General features: G+C 34.9%; 1 protein-coding gene across 1 annotated transcript in view; it reads right to left on the bottom strand.

Annotated features, from left to right (window-relative positions):
* The window catches only part of TRDN (triadin), a 270,709-nt gene that overhangs the window by 7,229 nt on the left and 244,262 nt on the right, over window positions 1-19,218 (bottom strand). The window contains exons 27-34 of the mRNA XM_081094750.1: window positions 17,445-17,474; window positions 15,742-15,789; window positions 13,944-13,991; window positions 12,740-12,757; window positions 10,699-10,743; window positions 8,806-8,826; window positions 6,132-6,158; window positions 3,703-3,726 (exon numbers count right to left, since the gene is read on the bottom strand). Of these exons, the coding sequence (XP_080950876.1) occupies window positions 3,703-3,726; window positions 6,132-6,158; window positions 8,806-8,826; window positions 10,699-10,743; window positions 12,740-12,757; window positions 13,944-13,991; window positions 15,742-15,789; window positions 17,445-17,474 (261 nt within the window). The remainder of the gene's footprint in view (window positions 1-3,702; window positions 3,727-6,131; window positions 6,159-8,805; window positions 8,827-10,698; window positions 10,744-12,739; window positions 12,758-13,943; window positions 13,992-15,741; window positions 15,790-17,444; window positions 17,475-19,218) is intronic.

Below are 19,218 nucleotides of genomic sequence, written 5' to 3'. Positions count from 1 at the left end.
TGTGACAATTGCCAAAATGCTAGTAAATGAGAGATGTTTTCAAGGGTGGAATGGTCACTTCCTCTCATGGAGATCAAATAAGTGTTTCTGGAATTTATACCATTGGAGATGAACTTTGAAAGTTCATTTAGTCAGAGGTAGGAAGAATATTCCAGTAAAACAGAATGACAGGACCAAAGTTTCGGATGCAGGAATGTTGAGAACATGGAAATTTATACTGGGTTTAAAGCTGTGATAGTATAGAAAATGATTATAGAAAAAATATTTAAAATCTAGTTTAAGCCTAGATCATAAAGACTCTAGACCAGCGGTTCTCAACCTGTGGGTTGCGACCCCTTTGGTGGTCGAACGACCCTTTCACAGGGGTCGCCTAAGACCATCCTGCATATCAGATATTTATATTATGATTCATAACAATAGCAACATTACAGTTATGAAGTAGCAACGAAAATAATTTTATGGTTGGTCACAATATGAGGAACTGTATTTAAAGGGCCAGAAGGTTGAGAACCACTGCTCTAAACCCTCAGGTAAGAAATGTAAAATGTATTCTAAATTTACCAAGAATAAATATTGAACATTTATTACATAAATGGTGTAATCAGTTTGAAATATTGGAAAATTTTATCGATAGAAATGAAAAGGAAGGATGAAAGCTATTATTGAGAAGATAGGCTTCAGAACAATTTGAGGTCTTATCCACAAAGGGGTAGATAGCAAGTTTGGATGAGCCCACCGACGAAGTGCTGAAAGGTAGGAAAGAGAGCTGAGAACGGGAGAACTCAGCCTTGGGGAAAAAGTTGCAGGATCCTAATACTGAAAACAACAACAAAAATGTCCTACATTATAGGAATCAAGAGAAAAAAAAACAATTCAAAAAGTGTGGGAGGCCAGCAATGTTTAGCGCATCTTAGTGATTTCAAATGGAGGAGAAGTGAGAAAAGGTAATGAAATTTTGTGCTTCGGAGGTCTGGGTTGAGTTGGAAGAGCCCTATTGGAGGAAAGTGTCCACATAATGTTCAGGCTGCATAAAGTTGAAGCCTGAAGAGGTGGTGAAGGCTGGCGGGAGACTTGTTTCAGAGTTGTGATTACAGGTGAAAGCAGAGCAAAGGCACAATAGCTTCAGGAAGCAAAAAGGGTCAGAGAAATTTTACATGTGAAAGTGATCTGAAGATATTTGTAGGCAAAAAAAGGAGGAGGATTTCTTAGAGTAAGAGCTTAAGGTACGTGATTGAGTAGCAAGAATTAGGGGAGGCAAGAAGGACTGGAGTAAAGATAAACATGATTTTCGAAGCAGCAATGCTTTTTAACATGGGAGGATAATGTTAGGTAAAATAATGGGAAAAATAAAAAGAAATTATAATGTGGAGAGAAGGAACATTTTAAAGAATCCACATTGAGGGCATAGACTGTTAATTCTATTATTATTTTATTTTTAGGATAAAATGTTCTGTGTAATGCCCAGTCTGCTCTGAATATTCTTAGCAAACATGAGAAATAAATAAAAACTTCCTAAATAATGCATGTGTGTGTACCAGAAGTTGCTCTATATTTACTTCCATTAGCAGCCTATTTGAATTTGTGCAGAGCTTTAAGAAATACTCATAGGTAAATGCAGACAAAAGGGTAACAGCATGAAGTTTGTATTCTCCGTCACTCCTCTTTCTTTAATTTTCTGCATCACTTTGTCTTTGCAGAAATACCAACAACTCCAAATTATTTTCTCAACTAATTTGCTGGGTTATGTGTAAACAGTATGAGATTTTACATTCTAAGAGTTTACGTGTTTTCTCTTTTCCAAGAAATCCTAAGGGTCCACAGTAGTTCAAAGTAGCAGTTGACAGCCAGATTATTTTAGCTATTAGTTATGAAAGTCATCTGGGCATGCTAGGATTTAAAATAATCATGAGTGTTAAAGAAAATTAACTGGTACACTGAGCAATGTCCACCGAATTCTTGAAATGGGCCCCAGGGAGTAACAAAGCATGCAGAGACCGTCCACCTTGGGGATGTTGCACAAAGTGAAGCAATGGTATTCAATAAACGTGTGCAGTCCTTTCTGAGTGTCTGTCCTGTCAATCTGAGGATAAGGCGCAGCTGTCTCGAGGGCAATGTCAGAGCAACTGAACATCACCAGGAAATGAATGAGGACACACTGCTGGTGTCCGAAGACTAATAACTACGCCAGTCATTTCCACACACCGATACTCCCCCTTCCTGACCCAAATGACCAATTGTTGGTAGAGGACCTAGTCCTTCAAGAAAACAAAACAAAACAAAACAAAACAAAAACCCACAAGAAATGTAGGCACTAGAGTGTCGCTAGAGAATGTGAGTAGAAGGGATTGATGGCTTCAAAGCAGGAGCTATTTCGTAAGCTTCCTTTACTAAGAGACAAATAAATGACCAGCAAATAAATAAGAAGTCTAATCCCCCAAATTATACATGCATATAATGTTGAAAAGAGGGTTCAGAAAAATAACAATGAGGTCTGGACTTAATTTATCTTTTTCCAGTTAACAACCCTAACCATAGTTCAAGGTACAAATGCTAGAATTACTTCCTTCATAAAGTCTGCTCTGACTAATTTGGCTGTAGGGGAAAGGTGTGGTGTAGGGTAGTTTCAGAGGGCTTTACTGAGGATCAACTCTTAAGTTTTGCCCTTGCATTAGTGAGGCAAGTTTGTATCCTTTTAATTATTATCCGTTTTAAAATTCCTAAAGCAAGTCCATGTGGATTTTTATTTTTTTGCAGAAAAAGAATTTTTAGTGATATACGTAGCTTTGGGGAATTGAAATGTGACCAGTAGAAACTGAAATGTTCTGTAAATATAAAATACACACACGATTTCAAAAAGCTCAATATAAATAATAACGTAAACTGGTCTGTAAATGTAAAATACACACACAATTTAATACATTTCTATATTGACACACGTGGACTTGGTATTTGTATGTATAGAGTTAAATAACATTATTAAACTTATTTTTTTGTTTTTACTCTTAATGTGTCAACTAGAAAATTTTAGTTGGCTTGCATGATAGTACATTAAATAACACTGATTTAAAATGATTTGTTTTTCTTAATCTGGATACATGGAAATAAAAATGATTATTTCCTGAAGTTTTGCGACCTTATAGAAAAATAGACAGTTGTAACCTAAACATTAAGAGCCCCATCTGTATCTAGGTCTTGATATTTTAGAGAGTGTTCTCCGAGAGCATTGTCTGTTTACGCTATACAAGATTAGATCCATTCCTATGTTCTTTGCAGATATGCAATTACCCTTAAGTTAATGAAGATTAGGAAACAACAAAACTAAACCATAATTACTTGACCTTCTATGCTGTCTAGCAAATTTTTAGTGATTAAAGGTTTAAAACAGAAACAAGATTATTTTGTTTCATTCTACTTCAGCCACTGAAAACATTTATATATTTGAATGCAGGTCATTAATCTTCAGACTCAAGAACATGATAAAGTATTTCTGTTACAAGCTATCATTTCAAATGATGTAGTTTTGTGTGTGTTTTTAAGTTTTGGCATAAGTAAGATTAAAAGTTAACAAATTCTTGTCAGAGGTTTCAATATAAAATGACTCAAATTTGAAATACATTAAGCATATGAATATGTTATGAATTTCAGTGTGAAATTCATACTGTGTACCAAAGAGAATTTTTCATCAATAGAAGCGGTACTTACTTGATACTCTTGCAGGTTTTTCTGCTAAAAAAACAAAATGGAAACAAGTTCTGTTTAACTCAGATAAAATGTGAAGAAATTATATGTATCAATGAACTATATGAAAGTTTCTAATATCTTTTTACTTTCTCCTTATTGTTAATGAAGAAATATAACTCTATTGCCTGAGAACATGGATCTGTGAATCTCTTAATTGCTTTTATGTGAGATATTTAAAAAAGCTATTAATCATTGTAGGTGTCACAACATGTTTATGCTTTTTAAACACTCCTCTAAAATCAGCAGGATCTTTTTTAAATTAAGTGTTTTGGCTCGACTATAATTATACCTGATTTGGGAAAATTACTTTGGATGATATAATTAATCTAAATATTTGCTTTTAAGTTTCCAAGTTTCATAAAAATATATCATTGAAAATTATTTTCCTTTCAAAGGTGAATAAAGACAAATAACTACCAATTGAACTATAAAATCAAATCTTAAAAACAATATGCAAAATCAGTTTAATTTTTCATAGCTATCTACTTATTAGTTTCAGTGAGAGATCATAATTCTTCAAAGTAATATGGTTTTCCATTAAACTGTATGTATGTAGGACAAAGATATAAAGTGAGATGATTGTCTCAAATACTATAGCAGACATTCCAACTTCTTGAAAAAGAAGAGGACTGGTAACACCTGCATCCTACCAACATTAGTCTAATTTAGAAGAGTAGGCTTAGAAATACTAATTTTTAAAGGAATCTGCACTATAGAATTTACTTTGAGACTTGTAGAGTTTCTTTTTTTAAAAAAAAATTTTTTTATTGATTTCAGAGAGGAAGGGAGAGGGCATGAGAGGTAGAAACATCAATGATGAGAGAGAATCATTGATCAGCTGCCTCCTGCATGCCCGCAAATGGGGATCCAGCTGCAATCTGGGCATGTGCCCTGACTAAGAATTGAATCTTGACCTCCTGGCTCACCCACTGAACCACCCTGGCTGGGCAAGTCTTGTAGAGTTTCTAATATAGACTTAATTCTGAAGTTTCTAAGAATTACACATTTATAAAATTAAGTTAATGCCAAGAGAAAGTGTTTTTAAAAACATTTCACCTGGGATCCGATGTTTTAAGTGCTGTTACAGCAACACACCTCATATATAAATAGGAAAATAAATAAAATAATGCAGGAAAATACTTCTGTAAGGCTAACATGTTATTATTTTTTTCCTTAAAAATACTAGGTTTGGCTAGAAAGAAGGGAACTTAGAAAGGAATCAAACGTTTTTGAGATATAAAAACATCTGTTGAATGAAGGAATGAATAGAAAAGTGGCAATACTCTCAACTAGTTAGGCTTGTGCTTTCTTATGTAACAATTCTTTTCTACCGTGTGTATTCATAATATAAAGATCTTAAAAATGATGCACTCAAAGAATGAAATCAGAAAGGAGTATCCACCCAATGTCTGAACCCCTTGCTCAGCCCTCGAATCATAGCTTTAACAGACCACCTCCTTGGGAACAATGTGAGATCCATTTATCTTTAGGCTGCTATGATTGGTACAAAGCTTCCCCTTTTATTGTCACCGTGTAATAGGAGAATAAAATATGATTGAGTGGGCTTAACTGTTAAGTCTCTGGCATCATACTGACTTAGAACCAATTCCTGAATCTGCCATATAAACACCCTGATATATCAGACTTCATTTCATCACACTTACATCACCTTTAACCTGGGCATGATAATTGGTCCGGGACTAAGGTTTAAATGAACTGATAATAGAAAAGGATATGGCTATGGTTGTTTTTTTTTTGTTTTGTTTTGTTTTGTTTTTTGTTTTTTGTTTTTTAAGTAATTGGTTTCTTCTCATTCTTCTTGCTGATTATCTTAAAAGATATTCACATTTTGGGGAAAATTCCAATATGCAAATTGTGCTCCTATATCTTTCTACAAATGTGTTTGGCTCTCTTGCTCTAAATTTTACCCCTTAATATTACTGATAGCTATATGTCTAAATTATTAATAATTTTATATCTAAGTTATATGTCTAGAAATGTGCTGACATTTCAGGTACACATTCTACAACACCAGCAATAGAGAACCAGTGAAAAATAAGACCCCACCTGCCACCCCATCCCAACACACACACTGGAGATCCATGTTTTACTCTGAGCGAGAATACTTGTTCAATCAGACAGGAGTGAGATGGGAACCAATACGTAAGGAGTGGCAACCAAGTGTGTCATGGAAATGTCACAGAAGTTATTTCGTTTAATACTTACAACAAGCCTTTGGGGAAGGCCTTATGCCTATTCTATAGATGAGGAAACTGGGAATCTGAGCAGCTAAGGAATGTTTCCAAATGTTACACAGTTAGATAGAGACTCAAATTTGCATACTGTTGCCACAGATCTGTGTTACCTCCCCTGGATTAGTAAATATTTACCTGCTTCTCTGACTTCTGATGTTTCCTCTTTAGAAAAGAAAAATACAACAGGGGAAAAGGGGAGAAAAAGAAAGGAAAGAAGAGTTTTTTGTTTTTTTTTAAATTTAAGTACCTATTGAGCATCAACTGCAGATATTGCTGATTGAATTCTAATAATAATGGCAATAGAGGCATATACTCAAAATGGCAAAGAAACACACTGATAACTAATATTTCTAGAAACAGTAACTAGAAATCTATTTTGGAAATAGAACCATTTTATGAACAATCTTAAAGAGTCTCTTCACATATGTCAACCTTTAATTATTACAATACTAGGGGCCCGGTGCACGAAATTCGTGCACTGTGTGTGTGTGTGTGTGTGTGTGTGGGGGGAAGTGTCCCTCAGCCCAGCCTGCCCCCTCTCACATACTGGGAGCCCTCAGGCGTTGACCCCCATCACCCTCCAATCACAGGATCGGCCCCTTGCCCAGGCCTGCAGTGGCAGCTGGGGGGTGGGGGGGGGGGAGCCGCGATTGCATGGGCTCCGCCCCTGCCTCTGCAGGATGCCTCTGGCTGAGGCGTCCTGGCCCGGGCAGCGGGGACCCACAGCTGCAGCAGCCCCGCGATCGTGGGCTTCGCTTTAGGCCCAGGCAAGGGACCCCTAGCTCCTGGGACTGCCAGCTTCGACCGTGCCCAGCTCCCATCGCTGGCTCCACCCCTACTTCCTGCTATCACTGGCCAGGGCAGCAAAGGTGCCTGATTCTCAGATCATGGCTGGGGGGCAGGGCAAAGGCGGCCCCAGGGCCGCCTTTGCCCTGCCCCCCAGCTCTTAGCTCCCCCCTGGGTTTCCAATCACTGTCAGTGGCAGGGGGCTTCTTCCTGCTTTCCCTTTCGCCTCCCTGCATTGTGCCTACATATGCAAATTAGCCGCCATCTTGTTGGCAGTTAACTGCAAATCTTAGTTGGCAGTTAATTTGCATATAGCCCTGATTAGCCAATGAAAAGGGTATCGTAGTACGCCAATTACCATTTTTCTCTTTTATTAGTGTAGATTCTTCACATTAGTAGCAATAATACAAACTAAGTAGACTAGAGATTTTATCCAACTCAAAGGCAACATTTAATATTTTACATTGGCATAGAATATATTCAGAAGAAAATTGTAGCTGTATTTGTAAGTATATTTCATAACATTTAAGTTATGATTAGTCCTTGTCATTTAAAAACTTTAGATACAACTTTGAGATACACTCTTGTTGAAATGCACATATTTTTACTCCAGGGTAAAGCCTGGGTCACAATTTCACAGTATTAAATAAATATTTCATTTTTATAAGATTGCATGACATTCATACATTTTAAAGATTTCATAAATTGTTGTGTTTTTATTACTGTTTGAAACCAAAATAAAAACAGTAATTCTGAAATATTAAAAAGAACGCACCTTTCAGTTTTGAAAAAAATAAGAAAATAAAGCTAATGTATTAAAATTAAATAACTGAGGACAGATCATGAGTTCTGAATTTTTCTTAAGCCAGTGGTGACTAGTAGAGGGAATTCCAAACTGTGTTTCCTCAATACATCCTAACAAGCAACTGAAAGTATATAAAAAAGAGATGTAACCACTTTTTTTTTTTCTGCACAGGTATTAGTTATCACGGTAAATGTCTTAATTTCACAGGTATTGTTATAGGCACCTCTCACAGACACCAGCCCCCTGAGCCAATGGGAGAGAGCTGTTCCCAACCTCAATCCTTGTTTTCTCATATAAATGAATGTATATGAGACACCTTGCCTGCGTTGTGAAAAGCCAATTTATTAAAGCAATGAAAGCATGTATCTTTATTGAAAAAAAGCAAAAACGAAGCAGGCAAACCTGTGCATCTGGCTTATGAAGCACAGACGGGCTCCCAGCTCATCTGAAGAGCAGGTTGGGTGGGGGTCTGAGGCGTTACACACCCTCCTGTTTAAAGGCTTCAAAATTCCTCTGCTGACTATTTGGGCACAGATTCATTCTCAAGGCCCCTTTTTATTTACTTTGTTGTGTCCTTCCCAGAATTCATGAGAGGCACTTGACAACTTTATCTTGCCAAGCCCTGAGACTGCGGCTTCTCTGCTTAGGGAGTAAAACGGCCCTATTTTCCTTTTCCCTTCCCCCTTCCCTTCCTGCATTCCCTCATTAGGGAGGTTTTTAGCTATTTGCTCAGGTGTTGGTGCCTGGGGAAGATAATGGCTTGTGAGTTACAAGCTGGCTGCAGAGTGCCCACACTGTTTGGCCTTGTTTTAACTTTCCTGTCTCAGTGTCCCTGTTTCTCCGGCCTGGAATCCTGTAACAGTTTTAGCTGGCTCCAACTGTCATGTCCATATTTCCTCCTTCCTCTCACCCCTGACCCTACATGCCTAGCCCTGTTTCTAACTCCTCTCAGTATGAAAACAAAAAAAAAAAAATCTTTTTAGGCATTCTTTATATATCCTGGTATGGCATAATACATCTAATAAGTGCTCAATAAATACATGTTCAAGGGTTAATAAATACAATACATACGATATTATTTCTCAATCTAAATCATTTCTATTGTTAACGTCATAATGGCTATAGCCATTATGTACTTTTTGACTGCATGTACAACTCAAATAAATTACACATTCAAAATAATAGCAAGTTCTTAAAATTCTAAAATGGTACACTTACTTAAAGTTGGTTTTGGTTTGTCTAAAAAGTAAAAAGAAAAGAAAATTAGTGATAATTTTCTACCTGTAGAAAAAATATCAGCCATTTTTGTTTCGTATTTCTATTTGCTCAAGTTAAAATAGGCAAAGGCTAAACTTATAATTAAAATGAGCAATAAGTAATGCATTTTGAATAATTTGTAAGTCATATTCCCAATGCATTCCCAAACAAGAAGTTGTAAAGCTTCAAAATATAGATTCTTCATGGTATCTTCTTTTTTTCCTTTTAAGTATATTTTTATTGATTTCAGAGAGGAAGAGAGAGGGAGAGGGAGAGATAGAAACATCAATGATGAGAGAGAATCACTGATCCGCTGCCTCCCGCATGCCCCCCACTGGGGATCCAGCCCGCAACCTGGGACTGGAATCAAACCCAGGACCCTTCAGTCTGCAGGCCAATGCTCTCGGGTCATGTTCTCTTCTTTATTCTTGTAAAACCTCATCTTTGGTTTGATACAAGATGAATGTTCATGGTAATCTGAATTCCTGATTCTCAATGGCATAAAGTGCATCTTTTATCACTGCCTTTACAGAATACATATTAATTAATATAAACTATTTAAACTTTCCCAATCTAGTTTTTAAATGAAGGTGCTGACTTTTAAAATCGTAGGAAGAATAAATAAGAGGTAGGTGAAAAATGCAAAGCTTGACCTCTTCCTCCAAGATCGCTTGTCTTCTGAAGTTATTAATCAAAAGCTTTAATTATTCAGTCTTATATCTCAAGATCTATTTAGTCATTAAAAAGTAGCTAACATTTGTTCATGATTGTGAAGAATGGGAAGCATTTAAAATTAGGTCAACCAATTAATAGTAGGCAACACAAACTGATACAACTTTTTTAGAGAGCAATGAAAAAATCTATATAAATTACATTGAATACACCACTTTACTTAAAAAATGTTACTTTCTGAAATTTTACCCCAAAGATAAATTCACAAGACTAGATACGTAGATGTATTTATTACTGTAAATCATTAAAGAAAGCTTGTTAGACTACTCAATGATATGTCAATCAGAGACTAGTTAAGTGTGTACAGCTATACCTATAAGATAATCATATTAATGAGATGAATTTTTATCTACTGATATAAAAATATCTTCAAAATACACCCATGAATAGAAAAATCTCAGAAAAAGATAATTTATACTATGCTATGATTTTTATAAAAAGTGGGAATATGTATTACTTGTGAATATGTATGTGTATGTATATATTGCTAGACAGATACATTAAGAAAAAACAGTGATTACCTATTGGACATTACTAGATATTTTGGGAATGGGAACTGGTATAATAGGAAAAAAAGAAGAGGGAGGGATATCTTCTCAGTCTCCTATTTGCCTCAGTGTTTGAAACATGCCAAATATTATACGTATTAAAAATTGATGAATATTCTTAAAATAAGCTATTAAAGAATGGTATAACTTATATTTAAAGAAAATATGTCTTGTTGAAATTCATTACTAGTTTTCAGTGAAGTATGTACAATTTTATAGGATATTTTATAATACTATAGTGAATCAATGTCATCAATACGATAAATTATATTAATATTGACAACAGTCAAGTAATATTGAAAGGGTCTTGTGAATACGAAAGAAAATACTATTTCGTTAGTAGTGCTGTATTATAATAGCATGTTTTCTAATCCATATATATTAGTTATAACATTCAGCAAAATGTTTGTCAACAATACCACAGCCCCATGTCAGATAAACTAGGTTTTACCACAAAACTAGAAGACTAAGCACTCTCAGAAAATAAAATAAAAAGCATTTTATGCTTTGCTTTCATTTTCAAATTTAATAAAAGTAATGAATTAATACAATGTAAACCAAAAGACAAGATCACCCGTTTTTATATGTGGAGATTCTTTTTCTTGATGTTCAGCTTTTTCTAGAGAGACAGAAATCAAAATTGGTGATCAGTGGATTGTTTGTGTAGCAAGCTTTTCTTATTTATATATTTGCAGGCTATCACTGACATGGAAGCATGCCCCCAAAGTCATTTGCATGTAACTTGGAACACAGAAAGCATATTGCCATAGAAACACATTAAAAACAAGGTCAGGTTCATTCTCAGGGCATCTTGTAAGACAGTTGCAAAGATACTAGCCTTCTTGGGGCCAGGTGGTATAAAAGAAGAAGATAGAATATGACAAAGAGGGGAACAAGAAGAGGATTTTTCTTTCTTTGCTGAAGGTTGAGTCATTCCTTGGGGATATTTTAAAGTTGATGACATTTGCTCTTGGCATATACAAGCCCCCTTTTTACCTCTCTGACTCCTTCTAGTTCCCTTCTCACTGGGTCAGAAGCAATTTGGTGCTGGACATATGTCTCTTGTAGAAAGTTAACCTAGACCTGCCCTATTCCAGAAAGTACCACATTTGTATTTGCATTTTCCTGGACTACACACACTCTCTTTACAGGTCCAGTTAGAATTCTCACAGATAAATGTGAGCTAAGTCTAGGACATGACAAACTGAATCAAAACGTGTAACTGATATCCCTCTTCGTCTCTGAAAAATATTCAAATAAAAGAAAAAAAGAGGTTTCTCTCTTACATCAAAAGTAGAATTCCAAATGAAGCCATGTAGGGTAGGATATTTCAAATAAAATTGAGAATATTCAAAAATAGAGACCATTGCCAAACATTAATTCTTTTTAATTCTTTCTTTCTAATCACCTCCAGGGCTAGTCTTCATGAGATATTATTGATATTTACCCATTCTTTGCTTATCTCACTCCTGAGTTTGGAGACTCTAAAAGTACTGCTATTTATCCCTGACATGGTTTCACCAACAGTGAAGGAGGTGGGGAGATGTGGGATCCACACTGACATAAGACTAAATTGGATATATGTAAATTAGGGATTGACAGAATTCAAAAATGAACTTCAATGAACTTAGTCTGCATAAATATTAATATTAAATAAGCATGCAAAATAAAAAGGAAATTAAGAAGTTAATATTCAAGACTGTCATACTAATAACAACACAATAGCATAATAGTTATAGTAATAATACTATAAAATGTTCTTTCAAAATGTGAGCGGTTCTAGGATGGGGATATTTAGCCTCTATGTTTGTAGCATATCTCCTAAACAATTTATACAGCCTCCTAACGGCCTCACCAAATTCATCTTTGGACCTGGTTGATCCATTTTCATACAGGAGCTAGAGAATATTTGACCAACTTATGCCTTCATCTAAGCTTCTGTTTCACAAATATATATAATTCAAGAACCATCATCACAATTTGATACAATCTTGGACTTATTTATGATTTTTGTAGCAATGGGCAAATGTTCCCACCTTCCTGAGTCAAATAGTCAGCTTTTAAACTCCCGCAACTGTATTAAGCTCTGTATAACTCCTGAACAATAACATTACTGATCATTGAAGTTCACACTCATGAGAAAATTCCATGATTTTAATAAATCACAAAATGTTTATAATCTTATGAATTTCTAAATACCAATGAATATCTATGATATAATTAATGCTTCTTAAAACATACAAATTAAAACTGTATGTGGTTCATAATGCTAACAATTATATAGCATATCCTATTTTTTGTTATGTATTATGTATGTTTGAAAGGTGCTCATCTATCCAAACTTCTTAGTGTTATTTTATAGCTGATATGGACTCACTATGTTAATATTAATATCAATACAATTTCCAGATATGTCTTCTGAATAATATAGTTAACTATTAATTAGTAGTGAAAGGGAAGGATGTTAAATCAAAGCCATAACAATAACATTAACTTGTCACCTATATGGGTGTTTTAGTCAGAGGCAACACTAAAAATATTTTTTAGAAAAGCACATGGTTAAACTTGAAATGATCAAGCAATACTTTTCAGCTTTTATTCTTTTCATCTCTTACTTGCTGATTTAGGCTTGACTGTGGAGAATGGAAAAAAAATAAATGCCATATTGATGAGTATAAACCATAGAAAATAATTCCTTAGCATTATACTTTCTTAGTTTTTAGATTTTCTTCTTAAACTTAATCTATTCTCTCTGCTAATAAAAAACAAAGACACACAAAATGTATGTAAAATTTAAAACAATCCATGCATTTGGAACAAATACATTGGGCTACTTTCTTTTTAATCCCCAAATACCATATAACTAAATAAGATACTCAGGAGGCAACAGTAACACCTTAGGGTGAATATTAGGGGCACATTAACTGAAATTATGAGCTTAGGCAATGATTTGAATAGAGTACATTGTCATAAGAGGAATGCGAAGTGGCCTTATGCATTTTTTTCTCATGTGATATTAGCTTGTAATTTCTCTTAATAGTTCTTTCTCGAGTTCTTTTATGTTTTCTCTGAGAGACTGTATTTAAAACTTTATTATCATAATTATCTCAGTTAAAAGAAATTACTTCACAGACTTTTTCCTTTGGAATTATTTTTAATAAGAGATGGGACTCTTGATGACCAAGGTGTGGGGGATTTCTGTTTTGGAGTCAAATGGAGGAGATTCTGTGTGTCAAGTTGTCAATAGGACTGAAGACACAGTTTTGTTCATCCTTACAGAAAAGACTTCTAGAACTGCAAGAGTGTGTGCACTTTATTTTTCTCACATAAAATATAAAAGGATGGACTGTCTTTCCTTTAATATTACATATTCTGCTCATCATTGTTTAGGACAGATTTTAAAAGTTATACAACCAGGTAGCTCTCTGTGGAGTTCTCATGAGAGGAAATTATTCTATATAGTGCATAAATAACAGAGAATTTAAGTTTTTTGCCTCTTTATATTTTGAGAAAATGTGGCTTCAAGATAAGATTAAACACTTACTAATACATGATAATCAATGCATGACATGGATTTCTTCAAGTATTATATGTAAACTTAGGTCAATCACATTTAACAAAATAAAATTATGTTACTCCAGTTTTCCAGTGTTAAGTTTTATTGAGTATAACTTTAGTTATTTACAAGAATTTAGAATCTTAGAATTTATGGCACTAAAAACATACAAACTTCAGTGAAGATGTGTATGTGTGTGTGTGTGTATACTCATATAACAAAAAAAAACTGATATAGAAGAAAAATATAAAATATCTATTTACCTGTTTTTTCTATTGTGGTGGCTTTTACCTGCTTGACACCTTTTTCTTCTGTGATGGGAAAAATTTGAAATGTGTCAGTACAAATAATGACATACTTCAACCTTGATATTGTGTATTCTTTTTGAAATAACACCAATACTGAGAAAAACATAGCTGTTTCCTTAACAAAATAGAAAGTGATGTCTTTTATTTAAGTTGGATGAAAGCACAAAGAAAACTTGTCCACCTGCAGACGTCCTTTGCATTTATTTGGCCATAAGAGTTTTCCTACTTAAATCATCCCTCAACCTGCCCACACACTCCTTATTCCTGTCTTTACTGTACTTCACTGTGTTTGTCTTCAGAAAAGTGTTGTTTTATAAAACATGTACCCCCTTTTCATTATTGAATTGGAATAGAAAGAAGCAATCTTTTATCTTGTCAGGCAAGAGGCCTCCCTGGGAATCCAGGATTAGCTTGGAAACTCAAGTTTTTTTATGGTATAAAGCTGGGACCGGACAAAAGTGGTATATTTATAGGATGTCTTCTGTTCTCTCTGTTTTTATCAACTTAGTTAAATATTTGGGTCAAAGTAGAGTGATTATTACAATGATCTTATAAAATTAAACTTTTCAAGTATTTAACATGGGGGTCAATCAGCTGGTTAAATATCCAAAGAGGGAAGCTTTATAGGGAAACAGAATTGAAAGAGTCTCGTTGTTGTTACTGAAATAAAAGAGGGTTGAGTTAGAGGATAATGCATTTGCTCATTCAAAGCCTAAAATCTCCCATTCTCTCTGTAATAACTGACTGTAATAACTCAAAATGACTGACATCAGAAACAGCGAAGAAAATAACAGATTTTCATTATTCTTTAAAAATTGTTTCTCTTGTTTTGCTGATGTTGATATACACAGCTATTCTCTCCTTCACACACTCCAGTCTTGCTTTCTTTATTCCCATGGGTTCTGTGGTTGATGTCTCATATTTTCAAAAAACATAAGCAAATGAAAGCATTCTAACTCATACCCATTGTAAATAGATTCTTTAAAGTAAAATTTGAAAAATGTAAGTAAAAGGTTCCCCAAGATATGTTTATAGAAAGTATGCTTTTAACTTTTAAAAGTTTCTGGACAAACCATATTCATAACATTTGGTAAATATTTTAGCATGGAATGAAGTAAAAAAAAAAATTCTACAGAATAACAAGCTTAGGGCTGCCTCAAGATAAAATTATTACTTAATTAGCTTAAATTAAAACAAAGTTTCTCTTCTTAAGCAAGAACTAATTAATAAACTCATCTTGGTAACTTCTATATTTATCTTTCTGAGCAGAACACTTTCACTCTACTTTGTCCAAAATGTGAGAACAGGAATAAAAAGAAAGGAATGGAGACGACGATGGAGTAAGGGAGAAAGGAGGGAAGGAAGTAGGGAGAAATGTCAATTTCCTTTTCTTATTTTGGAGTCTGAGATGATCACGTTTGAAAAAGCCAATCTGAATTGCAAACATTTCCTAAGGATGCCTTGCCCCAAACAGAAGATAATGTAATATCTAAAGCCCATTCACCTGAGTGCTGGCTATGGTGTCTTGGTGCTTAGCTAATTCTCTAATGAGAAGGAAGATTAGCTGTGTCATTACTTGGGACTGGTCAAGTCTTCAGTACAAAACACATTGTGATGATGACTAAAATGGAATGTTCCAGAATCTGGATGGCCCAAAACTTGGATCCTATCTAATCACTTTAGATTGACTCTAAGCTCTTCATTCTGCTAGAACGAAAAAAATCCGATACGGCAAATACCACCTGCAAAATACCTGGTTTACCATGAGAAACAGGCTTTTCTGGTTTCACTATGTCTTGTTCTAAAAATAATTAAAAGAAAATATTTTTAGGTGTTGAGCTTTATAAACCAACATACAGTGATTTTTCTCTGTGACTTCAACAACTGTGCCATGGAGAAAAACCCTTCTTAAATGTTCATGTCATTCTAGTTTACATGAAAACCTTAAAGGTTTTAGCTTTAAAAAAAACCATATACCAAGAATTATTATTTATACTTAAGCATCCGTAATACCCAAAGATCAGACCATAATAAAGCATCAGTACTAAAACAGAGAGCTTAGGCAATGGTTGGAATAGAGTACAATGGTCAAGTGAAATAATGTGAAAATATATATTATTAAACATGTTTTAAAAATATCTTATAGAAGATCCTATAGGAGTATTATAGATAAAATTCATATGTACACTGTGCATTTAAGCTTTTTCAGATGAAGCTAAAAACCTTTGATTTACAAAAATAAATAATATTAAATAAAATCACTGCAAAACTATATTATTTAACAATAATAAATAAAAATTTTAAATGATATTAGGCATAACTAGAAGTTTCAAATGGCTTTAGGCTTCTGGTTTTAAAAAAGGGAGGGAGGGAGAATATGCAAAGTGTTTCTATCTGGTAATACATATTCATCTGCATAATAAATATAGTCAGAAAAATAAATCAGAAAACAATAGCTAGGCATCTATGAGCCTTGTTACATTGTATATATGTTGTTTATAAGAGCAACTAGATTCAAGCTTATAATAAGTTGCTAAGTAAGAGCTGGTAAGAATTAAATGGGTAATAATAGTATTGTGTGTGTGTGTGTGACAGAGAGAGAGAGAGGGAGAGAGAGAGAGAGAGACTTGGATTCTTGAATTTATTGATATTAAAGAATCCTGCTGTGTAATTTTTTTATAATGAAGAAATCACTTCCATAGAGCCTGAGGGTTTTTGTAACTTGCCTCAGGTAAATAGCTAGTTGGTATCAGAGTTGGGACATAACACTAAATAGCAATGTAAACTTGGAAAGGTCAATGTTACTTCTAATAAAATGATTGTGAGTCTGAGGCAATCTCTTACTGAGAGCACCCAGGGTTTTGAGTAAATCAGGCATGGGCAGAATCCTAACTCCAACATTTATTAACTTGAAAATCTGGGAAGAATAACAATTTCTGAACTTGGTCTATTGAATTGTTTCTACAGATAATATGAGCAGTAATTGTCATGTTTCATGTCTCTCACAGTTATATGATGAATATAAAAATTCTATGCTATTCCTTGACTCGTAGGAGGTATTTAATAATAATAATATATGTAATAATAATATATAATAATAATTCTTGTGCTCTTTCCCTTTAAATCTCAGTAGTCTACAATTTTGCAATTTTATGACTGGTGTGTTGTCAGAAAAAGCCCACAAATTATCATACTTAGTTTTGAAGAACCCAAAAAAATACCTCGTAAATACTGGAGTCTCTGCTGAAACCCATTTAAAGCCATATTTTTTATATTTTTGCCAATGGGATATCCCCATTCTCAACTAATCCAGTGCTATAAAACCATATTGATCCATGGAGCAGAAATGAGGATCAGGGAGACTGTGTGAATCCCCAATGGTGGGTGATAAGCCTCTTTTAATTCTAAAATGAAGCCATAGCAACTCTATCAATTAAACAATAAAAAAAATGTTACCTGGTTTTGTTTCCTTTTTCACTTGTGGCTCTGAAGGAAAAACAAAAGGCAGAAATTAAAAAATTGGAAAAAACAAACTAGAGACCAAATTCATTTTTGGAAAATCATTTTGTTTACCATAATTGAAAAAGCAAAACTGCTCTAAAATTATTCCAATTTCATGATAGTTTCTCAATGCTGGACTAGGAAACACACAGAAGTTAGAACCTTGCCCTATACTACGTTGTTGCTACTGCTAATTGATTTTAACGTGAATTTTGTTTTCTCAAGATGATTGTTGTAAAGAATAGTTCCAATGTCAGCATAAGATAAATGATTAGAGAGTTGGAAGAGTCTTTTTGAAATAATTGGGTGCTTATGTGATTTAGAAGTTTACACAAATAGTGTTATGGCTTGAATTGTGTCCTATCAAAAGATATCTTGAGGTTCTAACCCTAGCACCCCAGAACACGACCTTATGTGGAAGTAGGATTGTTGCAGACGTGATTGATTTAGGTAAGACAGAGTCATGCTGGTGAAGGATGGACCCTTAACCCAATCTGGCTGATGTCCTTCAGAAGAAAAAAGAAAAGAGCAACAGGATAGAAACACACAGAAAGGAGATGTCTAAGTGCTGAGGGAGGCAGAGCTTGCATGATGCTTCTACAAGCCAGGGAACAGCAAGGATTTCTGGCAAAGATTCTCCTCTATAAGCCTCAAAAGAACTGTGGCTCTGCTGACATTTTAATTTTGGACTTGTGGCCTCTAGAACTATGAGAGAATAAATTTTCAGTGTTTTAGCCTACGCAGTTTGTGGCGCTTTATTCCAGCCTTCCAAAGAAACATCATTTTAGTACCGAGAAGTGAGGTCACAAATACCTATAAATACAGAAGTAGCTTTGGAGTTGGGTAATGGGCTGAGGCTGAAAAATTTTTGAGGCACTTGATATAAAAAGCCAGATGTATTGACATTAAAGTCTATTCTGCTGAGGACTCAAAAGGAGTTGGGGGAAGGGGGCTACAGAGCAAGCTTCTGTTGCTTTGAGAATACATATGTCATCATGAACAGAACATTGTTAGAAATAGGAATGTTGAATGTACTTCTGCTGAGATCTCAGAAGGAAATGAGGAACATGTTAGTGAATACTGGAGGAAGGGTGATGTTGGTTACAAAAAACCTGTCTGAACTGTGTTCTTCTGTTGGCTGGAAGGTAGAATTTGTAAATGAAGAATACGGATATTTAGTTGAGGAAGGTTCCAAGCAAAGTGTGAAACAGTAAGCCTGATTCCTCCTTGCTGCTCAGAATAAAATGTGAAAGGGAAGATAAGCTGAGGAAGGAACTGTTAAGCAAAAAGAACTAGCATTTGAAGATCTGGAAAATTTCCAGCCTAGCTAAATAGCGTGCATGGGGGATAGGGCCACGGGTGTGGATGGACAACATTTTGCTGAAATGGGTAAAGAATAATGTGTGACTCATGGATCCAATCCACCATCTCAGCAGAAGGCAGCAATAGCGACGTGGTGATCCAGGAAAGATCTATGGACGGCCTTCCTGTCCAATGGCTTAGACCCCCCATTACCTGAAAGCAAGACTGGTCATGTTTTCGAGACTATTACACAAGCAGAGAGGCAACATAGCATGGATACAAAGGGACAGAAATGGGGTGGAATAAAGGGTTAACAACTTGAAGGGCAGAGCAATGGATCCAAACCTGGGCGGATGGGACCCCCTCATGTAGAGAGGGCAGGCCTGCCACTTAGATGGTGCAAGAGGGCAGAGTAACACCCTACCTG

The sequence above is a fragment of the Myotis nattereri genome (assembly GCF_964212035.1).
Source record: "Myotis nattereri genome assembly, chromosome: 6".
Classification (NCBI taxonomy): Eukaryota; Metazoa; Chordata; class Mammalia; order Chiroptera; family Vespertilionidae; genus Myotis; species Myotis nattereri.
This window is presented reverse-complemented; position numbering and strand designations above follow the sequence as displayed.